Source organism: Mus caroli, chromosome 14, assembly GCF_900094665.2.
Source record: "Mus caroli chromosome 14, CAROLI_EIJ_v1.1, whole genome shotgun sequence".
Lineage (NCBI taxonomy): Eukaryota > Metazoa > Chordata > Mammalia > Rodentia > Muridae > Mus > Mus caroli.
The window spans coordinates 24,602,862-24,614,109 of record NC_034583.1 but is presented as its reverse complement, the minus strand read 5'-3'; the positions used below and the strand labels follow the sequence as shown (position 1 = coordinate 24,614,109).

The following is an 11,248-nucleotide window of genomic DNA, read 5'->3' as shown; positions in this document are numbered from 1 at the left end:
TCTTTCTTTCTTTCTTTCTTTCTTTCTTTCTTTCTTTCTTTCTTTCTTTCTTTCTTTCTTTCTTTCAGATTTTAATTGGCCTTGCATTAGTTTTTAAGAATAAGAAGCTGGGTTGGTAAGGTGACTTAAGTGCATAAAGGTATTTGTTATTCAGCCTAAGAATTTGTGCTCAATTCCTGGACTCTGCATGGTGAGGGGAAAGAACTGACTCTTGCAAGGTGTCCTATGACCTCCTCAAGTGCACTGTGGAAGACGTGTCCTACCACACATTGAAAACAAGTGGAAAATTTTAAAATAATAAGATGTGAAAATGACATTTAACAAAAGCACTTGCTGCTTTTTTCTTTTTTAGCAAGAGTTACAAAACAATTCTTTTCTGAAATAACACATTTTGTGAATGCCGCAGTGAATGAAAGAACATGTATCTAACTCAGGTACTGTGGCACAAGCCTGTTATCCCAGTACTCAGAAAGCAAAGGCAGAAGAATTATGAGTTCAAGGCTAGTCTGAGCTATAGAAACCCTGTCTTAAAAGGATCGCACATTTATCAATTGGCTTCCCACATGACAGGCTCTGAGCCAGGTGCTTTCTTAGTATCAGTTTACATAAGGATCAGCTGTATTATATCTGCAGGGCTTTTTGTCGTTGTTTATTTTGTTTTTGTTTTGTTTATTTGGTCTCATGGGAATTTGATAATTATGTTGGGAGACAACTTTGAATTTCTCTTAAAAATAAATCAGACAGAAAGGAACATTGGGAAAACTAAATAAGGACAGTCTCCAAGTTCAGACTGGTAACTAATTTTTGTGTGGAAAAATCTACATTTTAAAAATCCGTGATCTTACCGGGCTTGGTGGCGTACGCCTTTAATCCCAGCACTCGGGAGGCAGAGACAGGTGGATTTCTGAGTTCGAGACCAGCCTGGTCTACAAAGTGAGTGCCAGGACAGCCAGGGCTACAAAGAGAAACCCTGTCTCGAAAAAACAAACAAACAAACAAACAAACAAACAAACAAACAAACAAACAAAAAAATCCGTGATCTGAAGCCTTTAGGTGAAGGGGAGTGATGGGTACTGCCCAGCATAGGCTAAGGCCTGCATTCTCCCTAGCAGCAAGAGACAAAGAAGAAAAAAGGTACATGGGAGAGGCAAGGAAAGAAGTGAGCAGAAAAGACAAGAGCAAGCACAAGTCAGGAGAATCTGGTTAAAGCCCTTGGCTTGGTCACTGTTCAGCTTTGGGCATGGAGTGAGTTACCCAGTGTCCAAGGCTTCGTCTGTCTCTAGCTAGTGGTTAGGATTAAAGCAGGCCATGCAGGATGGAAGCAGGATGTCCAGAAGAATGGAAGGCCACTTGAGCCTGGGAGTTTAAGCACAGCCTGTGTGCCATAGCAACAGATGCCCCAAGAAGAAAGCTCTGACACTGCATTTAAAGTGCTAAGTGGAGTGTCTGGTATAGCGTAAGCAATCATTCTGCTGCCTCCCCCACTGTTGGTTACAGTAATCAAAACCATTCCACTTGCAGCTGACTGGGAAGAATCTTTTGTAAGTCAAATGTAAGCCATAGCCGCATACTGACATAAATATCGGCAGGTGGGAAACAAATACAAACCATGTCACTGTGCTCAACAGACAGTGTATCTGCTTTATCTGCTGACTTCTATGCTCAGGCACTGGACTGACTAAACTTTATTTAGTAGTTAAAAGTACCTATAAAGTAATTATTAGAACTATTCTGAGATAACGTACTTATATAATTTCTAAACTACCTCATTAATGCTAATCATTGACCAAGTCAACTGAAATTCTTCCTGGGATACTTCCATGAGACAGGCAGTGTGCCAGCTAAACGGAGCTGAATGAAAGGAAATTCCCCCACCTGCCAGGTTAGTTCAAGACTCATTCTTTGTACATAAAGTCTATAAGTACTCTATATTCTAGAACAGTGGTTCTTAACCCGTGGGTTGTGACCCCTTTGGGGGTCATATGACCCTTTCACAGGGGCGGCATATCAGATACTAACATTACAATTCATAGCAGTGGCAAGATTACAGTTATAAAATAGCAACAGAATAATTTTATAGATGGGGTTCACCACAATATGAGGAACTGTACTAAAGGGTCAGAGCTTTAGTAAGGTTGAGAACCACTGTTCTATTGATAAATGTTTTCAGTGTAGTAGATACATTATCACCAGCCTATTATATATACACACATGTATACATATATGTGTCTGTGTGTGTGCATATACATATATCTCCTATATATAACATTTCTCATGTCTCTGAGACAAGAAATTAGAGTTTAGTGATACAAGTACATGTAGAGTGTCAATTAGCCATAAGGAATTTTAAGACTTGTTTATGCTCAAGGATTGCATTAACGTATCATAATTATGGATTTATTTCCCTTAAAATGACATTTATCCCACCCCCACCACTGTGTCTGTCTGTCTATGCATGAGTATCTTGTACACATAGAGAGTGGAGGACAATTTAAAGGAGTTGGTTTTCTCTTTCCACCATGTAGGTGCTAGGTCCTGGAGATCAAATATAGGAGATCAGGCTTAGTGGTAAGTGCTTGTATTCACTGAGCCATCTTACTGGCCCCAATAATTTCTTTTAAAAGTGAATGTTTCAGTCCCCTGCAGGAAAGCATATATGAGAATATAAGCTTCAGCCATAAAAGGGAAGCTTATATTAATATTATGCAACTACAGCTAAGCACATGTTTATTTCACCTTTCTCTCATGTATTTCTTTCAAAACATCGGCTTAAACAAATATCTTTGAGTTTCAAAAAAGCATGTAACACGGTCCCATAGACATGCTTATGTAAGGAACGCCCATGAGATTCTGAAGATCAATCTAACTGTCTTGATACATTCAATCATAAAACATCTTGGACTTGAAGGCAATAGCTTCAGGTTGAACATTTATAACAGTGAAAACAAGTTATATTTATCTGGTGTTGTTGTTGTTGTTGTTTGTTTTGAGTACAGGGGATGTAACCCAGGGCCTCACACATGCTAAGCAAATACTCTATCACTAAGCTACATCACTAGCCAGAGTACTGAAAATGTCCACAACTACTTATAAAATAAAAACATCAGTACCAGCCAGACACAAGTGCGTGGAGTGAGCAGTGTAGAGCTGATAACATTCACAAGAACAGGCTTTCTGGACGCTTGTGCTAAGGAACTGCTTTAAACAAATCTCAAACATGACATCTATTATATGGGTCTCACTTTGGTGACAGTGTAATACTAAAACACTTTATGAAGTTTACTTAAGAACATTAAACATTCAAATAACCTAATAAATTATATAACAGAAAACACGTTTATCAATGAATTAGCTGCCCAAATGGTCTAGGAAATAAAAATATCACTATGTTTAAATACCTACTAAACTCTAAGGGCTGGAAAAACCTTTAGTGGTTTGCTTGTCTACCCAGGCTGCAATCACTGTCAGAGGTTTCTTTGCATTACCTGCAGAGATAGCCAGGCAAAACCACAAAACTTGCTACCTTAATAAATAATATCCTAGTCAAATTGTACTGGCAGGAATTAAACAATGGCTTGCAGAACCCGAGTTAATTTTCTTGGCTCTGAGAGTAATTTTGAAAACTAAAGAGCACCTTTGCTGCTACATTAAAGCTCCAAATCTACAGAATAGAATCAACACTCAATTTCATGAGGGAATATATTCATTATGGCTCATAGCAGTCAAGATTTGGACAAACCAGAGGTATAGGTCACTTTAATTTGAGATAGCAAAAGAAAGAACATGATTAGGCTGAACTATGGCATCGTAGACTATCACATCATATATATGTCAGATTATTAAATCAATAAACAACATGTTTTCTTTTCAATATTGAAACATAATTTGTGGGGTCTTTTAAAATGTTTTTAATCTTAGCATACCTTATAGACAAAATGACATATGACAGATCTACCCCCACCCCTCATTTCTTTCTATATAGTTTTACAATGATAATGTTCCAAAGCCACTAAAATACCCAATGAGATAAATGCACGCACAGGGTGGACATCAAGCAATATTCTATCTGGCACAGTGGCCAGTAATCAAACAATTACAAAATGGAAAGTACATCTTGTACACGCTGACAGAACCATTAAGTCAGGGGAGCTCTGGGCAGACGCACTGACACGGTAAGAATTACCAGAAAGCATTAATTTCAGCATTAATAAAATGGCAGTAAATAGATGGCAGCTGCCAGATGAACTCGGAAATAAGGTTACTGGCCTTGTTAAGCTCACGCCTCACTTTCTCAGGCACAAACTGATCGAGGTAGCGTCTGAAATGAAGTGCGTCAATGGCAACGATCTCCGTGCAGCGCCGCTGCCAATCGTCCCTGCAATGGGACAGAAAGGGAACAAAGATATGGAACATGTAGAGACCTTTAAGTAAGACCCTTGCAGGAGTCATACTGTCGACATTTTGCAGTGTTAAGATATTAAAAACAAACAAATCCTAACCATGGGGCCCAGCAAAGCAGGAGGGTGGGAAAACATTACAGTTTTAGATTCAGAGGTGTGTGCACTGCAGATTGCTGAGGAGTGAAATGAAAACCAAGAGACAACACGAGATGACACATTGTAAACAAGTACATCAGCTCCAGCGAGCCTCAGAGGCTAAAGGATTTGGAAGGAAACAAAAGGAATCCTGGTCTTTGATTTCCTCTAAATACCACAGACATGTCTTTTTCAGAGATCTGCTCTAAATCACTGGTATGTAACATTACCCCATACTGTACAGGAAATAACCCTGAGAATCAAGTATTACAAAATAATATATAACATTCATATATAACCTTCTACTTACTGTGCAACTGTCAACTACAAAACTATCTTTAGAATGATCCAGACACGAAGGCAGACAAGATATGATGCCTACAGAAATATGAAGGACTATCTAAACTGATGAGCTTGGAAATCTATAAATTTCCAAATGATCACCTGCATGTATTGGGAGTCAAGTAAGATTTGATACTAAAGATTAAAAACAAAACAAACAAGCAAACACACACCAACCCTCTCTGCTAGTCTGGCTAATTAATTATGGGGAATAAGCACCCACATAGATAACTGACTCATTACAAGCACAAATGTCAGAGTCAGCTTCAGCTGTCAACCTGAGACACCTGGGAGGAGGGACCTTCCTCACAGGGTTTATTGGTGGGCGCTGTCATCGGTGAGCAGGTGGCCCTGAGTTGAATAGGGAAGGTAGGTGAGCATGCCAGTAAGCAGAACTGCTCTATGGTCTTTCAGCTACTTTAGCTCCTGCCTCAGGCTCTTGCTTCAAATTCTAGCCTTAGCGTCCTATGATGAGATGGACTGTGAACTGTAAGTCAAATAACTAAATCCTTTCTTCCCCAAGTTTGTCTGTCATGGTTTTTGTTTGTTTGTTTTTTTAATCACACCAACAGAGCTCAAGCAAGAACATCATATTTTATAAAATAAAAAGATACAGAGCTTGGACTTGACATTACAAATAGTAAGATAGTGAAATAGACAGAGCTGACTCTTTTTGCCAGAATCCTTTTTTCATTAAAAAGTGAAGCAAAAAGTAATTTCCTTCCCCACCGGCAAAGCCAGTTCTTTAGTGTCACTTAGTGAATGAGCAAGGATGCTAACATATGAAGCCCATTTCAAGAAGGAAGGGGACAGACAGAAGCAGCAATATTCACGGCAGGCTGTGCTGTCAACTAGTATATGGCACCGGGCCACATTTGTCTCAGCATACATTTCCCCATGTATCTGATACCATAGGTAAGTCAAGGATAGCTAAATAAGCTAGTCAACAGCCCTAAACTCTATTTAGAACTCACTAAATTTGGACTTGGAAGTTAACCTCTATAGCTTAGAGAAAAAGAGCTGCATTACAGTGCCCTGATGGCTTTTGCATCAAGCTTGGATTTTTGTTATTCTCTTTGACAAGTGAAACATGGCAATATTTGACTTTTAAAATAATTTAAATGGAGTCACCACATAATGGAGGAGACAATGACCCCACTAGGTATCTTATGCCATCAAGTAAAACCTCTAGTGCTAGGAAAACCGGATTAGAGCTTGCAGAGTTACTGATTGGCTAATGGGGTCCCATAGACTCCCCCCAAACACTATAGGCTATTGCTGAGGCTCTAGATTACTCTGCACAACCTGACGGTAAGGGTCTGCTGCTGAAGACAACACTTACTTATGCCATCGAGCATGGAGAAACAGAGTGGTGCCCAACTAGAAGCTTCACCCTTTCTGACTAGCGACTATGGTGCTGGAGGGCGCTCCCCACACTCATGGCGGAGAAGGTAACCATCACCATCACCCAGCTATAAAGCCTGCGACCGGCCTGCAGGAGATAGTGGTACACCGGGCACAAACCACTTTCTGACTGGCTTTAAGGCCCACGCGAGACGGAATCTATACTTGACATTGCTAAGGTGGCCAAGAACCTGAGACTAGATAGGTCACAGGTGCAGGATAGAACCTACTATTACTATTCTGCTAAGGGAACATAGCAATAAAAGTCAGTGCATTGCTTAACCCTATTCAGAGAAGCCTCTTTCAGTGGTTGGTAATGAACATAGAAATCCTCAACTAGACAACATGCAGTAAGGAAGAGACATTGGAACACTCAGTCCCAAATGGGATGCCATCATTAAATCTCTCTCAAGTCTGACCGCTCTATTTGGAAGATGAGTCAGAAAAATTCTAAAAGCCACAGGTGATGAATAATTCCAAGGAAACAGTGTTTCCCAGATACAATGAACTCAAAGAGACTGAGACAACATGTACAAGACTTACACAAGGTTAAGCCACACAAAATCCCAGCAGTGAGAAGGGGAGGCAGCAGGAAGTCCCAGCCCTAATCAAGAAGCTCTCTGCAGCTGACGTCTGTCGGGAGCGGGTAAATCAGTTTCTCAGTGGAGTGCTACCAGGTATGTCAGCCACTCTTCAAGACAGGCTCTAGGCTCTATGCTCAGTAGTAGCTGACAAATAAAAAAATGGACTTCGTGGTTTTGTTCTCGGTTTTGTGAGCTTTTTGTTGTGTGTGGGTGCTGAACATGAAGTTGGGTGTGTAGGGAGGTAAGGAGAATCTAAATTTGGTGAAGGGGAAAGAATATGATCAAAATATATTGTATGAAAATAGTATTTTAGCCGGGTGTGGTGGCGCACGCCTTTAATCCCAGCACTTGGGAGGCAGAGGCAGGCGGATTTCTGAGTTCAAGGCCAGCCTGGTCAACAGAGTGAGTTCCAGGACAGCCAGGGCTATACAGAGAAACCCTGTCTCGAAAAACCAAAAGAAAAAGAAAAAGAAAAAGAAAAAGAAAAAGAAAAAGAAAAAGAAAAAGGGAAAAGAGAAAAGGGAAAAGGAAAAAGGAAAAGAAAAAGGAAAAGAAAAAGAAAAAGAAAAAAAGAGAAAATAGTATTTTAAATAAAACCCCAAAACAAAATAGTAAGTTTCTGGAAGGGGCAGAGTACAGCAGCGTCAAGCACATGCTCCTTTCACTTCAGCCACACGATACTAAAATCAGTAACACTCACTTTTCACTCCCATCTTCATGGCTTCGGGCCCAACGATAAGTTTCAGCATAGCCTGTGTATTCACTGTACTGTTCAGTACCTGAAACAAAACGTCTATTAACACCATTGACTTCAGACTCAAACCATTCTACCCAAGGTGATCAATAAGGTGAGAGTACCATTCTCTTTCTTTCTTACCCTCATCTTCTCAAGACAGGCTCTCTCTACATAGTCCTAGCTGTTTTGGAACTCACTACATAGACCAGGCGGGGACGATCATTCTTACTACCTCTATCCAGAACTGTACCTGAAGAATGAGGTAGGATCACCCTCTCACCACCCCCAATCCCTCCTGCCAAAATGCAAAAAAAGAAATAGAAGACAAAAAGAATGGGAAGAGATAAGCAGGGTTGGGGAAGTAGCTCCATGGAATAGTAAGAACTGGGCTTAAATCCAACACAAAATATCATAAAAATAAAATAAAATATAAAACTGTCTTCTGAATGTCATCATCCCAAAGAATTGCTGGGAGTGGGGCAAGAAAAAGAAAAACTCATAAATAAATAAGAGTTTAGTCAAAGATGTCTCTATATATTAACAGCAGACAATGAGAAAATGAAATACCAAACATCCATTAACACAGTGACAAAAACATCAGTCACCTATGTAAACTGAGCAACAGATGTAGAAGACTAAAAGAAACAAATAGAGCATTCCTTTGAAGCAGAAAACTCTATATTATTACAAGGTTAATTCTAGATTATATAAAAATACAGACCTCAGCAGCTACATCATGAATAAACATTTGAGACGGAGGGCAAACACAAACATAAACCATAAAATGAGGACACCCCTAATCTCAGCACTTAGAAGGTAGAGGCTAGAACATCAGGAGTTCCAACTGGAGCATGAGAGACTCAAAACGAAAACACACCGACTCACAAGACAGCTTCACTGTATGTATTTAGCCAAAGATTTCTTGAACTGGATAGAAAAAAAGCAGTGCCCACAAGACTTATAAATGAAACAAAAAATATACTGGATCAAAATTCAAGTTACTGTCAATAAAACATTTTTAGGAAAAGCAGGCTTAGAGGAAAGACACTTACACGACAGCTGTCTGACAAGGACTTATTCCAGAATATTGAAGAAGTCTCAAATACTAATCATAAAAACAAGCAGGTGCTAAGGGGGTTTAGAGATAGACTCCTTTCCAGCATGTATAAGGCCCCATGTTTAGACCCCAGCTAAGAAAAATAACACTAAATAAGTAAAACACAACTCAATTTACAAAAATGGGCAGAAATCGTGAATGTATAACCTCATATGGAAAGTACAAAGTTGGCAAACATCTTATAAAATAATGCTTAACATTATCAGTCATTAGCAATCACATTAAAACCACAGTGAGATACCATAATAAATCTCAATGTATGGCTGAAACAGAAATGGCCACAAGAGAAGCCATGTGTTAATTCTTGTTGGAAAGCAGAGGCAGGTGAATTTTTGTGAGTTGCTGGCCAGCCAGAGTTACAAGATGAGACCTTGTCTCAAACCACAACAAAAACCCAAACAAACACAAGCAACCAAGCAACCAATGAAAAGGCTACACCAAGGGCTGATAAGGAAATAGGACAAGCAGAAATCTCGCACTACTGGTGAAACACATGGCACAATAATTTTGAAAAGTCTGGTATTTCTTATAAATTAAACATGAACAGTTTGAGCTGGAAATGTCACATGTAGGTATTTACTGATAGAAAACAAAAATGTGTACCATAAGAATTGTACAGTAGGGGCAACAGTGATCAAGAGCACTGCCTGTTTTTCCAGAGGACTCAAAGTCAATTCCTAACACTCACACAGCACCTCAAAACCCCAGTCCTAGGGGATCCGATGCCCTCTCCTGGCCACTGCAAGTAGCATACAGACATAGATGCAGGCGAAGTACCCAAACACATGAAATAAAAATAACGTAAAGAATTGCTCAGTGGAATGTTCATAGCAGGCTTACTCACAAGAGCTGCGCATCAGTCACAGGAAAACCAAAGAAACAGAAGCAATAAGATTCACTGCAAGGACTTGGCTCACACAACTGTGGGGCTAAATAAACAGATTTAACAAGCAGGCAGTGCCGCTGTCCACAAGAGGATTTCTTCTGGGAAGCTTCTCTCTTAACTGACTGAAACAGGCCCTCACAGAATGAAGCAAATAAAGTCCCTTCTTAAGTCTTCACTAAACTACTGTGGACTTTTAATCACATCTACAAATTATCTTTATAGCAACATATGAATTCAGTGTTTGACTACACAGAGGCTGTGGCTGAGCTGACACAAACCCATAATAAACTTAGAAATAGGCCTGGTATAGTGTCTCATGAAGAGGCTGGGGATCACCACAAATTTGAGGCTACTTAGCCCACAGTGAGACTCTTTCTGAAAACAAATAGACAAGAGAAAGAAAAAAGGAAGAAAGGGGAGGGGGTGCAAAGGTAAACAGTCCAAAAGTCAATGACCAGGACAATACAAGCCCAGTAGGGCTTCCACAGAGCAGCAGATGTTACCCAGGATAAAGCCTGGAGCCAGGGAGCTCACACAGAGGGGTGTGGATCCTACTTAGTACAAAGCCACTACACACCCCAAAACCTCAGTAGGTGGACTCACTGATCTTTAGGAAATACATGATAAAATATTTAGGAGTAAAGGGGACTAATGTCTTTAATATACTCTTAAATATTCAAGGAAAAGAAAATGGAGAAGAAAAGAGGTACGCTGGTGAATTTTTACAGAGTATGAAGCTGGGTGTGGTGACACGCACCTGCAATGCTAACTCAGGAAGTTGAAACATAAGGATCCTGAATTCAAGGACAGCCTGAGTTACAAAGTAAGACCCTAAAATTCAATATATTTTTCTTGTGATAACTCAGTAAGTTTGGAGTTTCTTCAAAATACATTATATGCATGCAAAAAGGCATATGTATGTAACATTATGAAAATTACTCTATTTTTGGTATATGATTTATAATTTCCCATAATAAAGGTTAAGTACTGCAGTTTCTAATTTATTGTTTAGCATACCACCTTTCAAAATAATTTTAAAGTAATTTATATCTTAGTTCCCATAAATTTACTTTGATTTTTTTATGCTACAAACCAAGAAAACAAGTCTAATGTCCTTGATATTTCTTGTGCAGAGCTGTAAGTATAGCTGGATGTTCTTGTGTGTTCAACATGCACAGAGCACACACAAAGCAAATGAAACAGAAAGCAGCACACTAACTGAAGTTAAGACAGTAAGCTCAGAAGTACTCTACAGGGACACATAATGGGCTCTTTAGAAGCTCACATTCACAGCCAGGCAGCAGCTCTGAAGGCAGAGGCAAAGACACTGCTGGGACTTTGAGAGCAGCCTTGATGACACATGAGACAATGTCTCAGAAAAGAAAGCCACATCTTCACAGATAGCACAGTGTGGTAAAAAGCACCAACCGACATTAGGAAGCATGGGACCCACAGGTGAACCCTTACTGGTCATGTGACCCTGGCTAACCATCATCTGAAACTCAGGGTTATTAATAGTGCTCACTTTTTTTTAACCCCATGAATCACTTAGAAAACTAAGTAAGACAAATGAAAACTCCTTCCAAACCCTGTCAATGACCTTAACTTTGGAAAGAGGTAGAGGAAACAAAGCGTCTACAGGAA

General features: G+C 39.7%; 1 protein-coding gene across 1 annotated transcript in view; it reads right to left on the bottom strand.

Annotated features, from left to right (window-relative positions):
• Parg (poly(ADP-ribose) glycohydrolase) overlaps nucleotides 1-11,248 on the bottom strand; it is a 101,459-nt gene that overhangs the window by 18,090 nt on the left and 72,121 nt on the right. The window contains exons 14-15 of the mRNA XM_021181844.2: nucleotides 7,566-7,644; nucleotides 4,267-4,375 (exon numbers count right to left, since the gene is read on the bottom strand). Of these exons, the coding sequence (XP_021037503.1) occupies nucleotides 4,267-4,375; nucleotides 7,566-7,644 (188 nt within the window). The remainder of the gene's footprint in view (nucleotides 1-4,266; nucleotides 4,376-7,565; nucleotides 7,645-11,248) is intronic.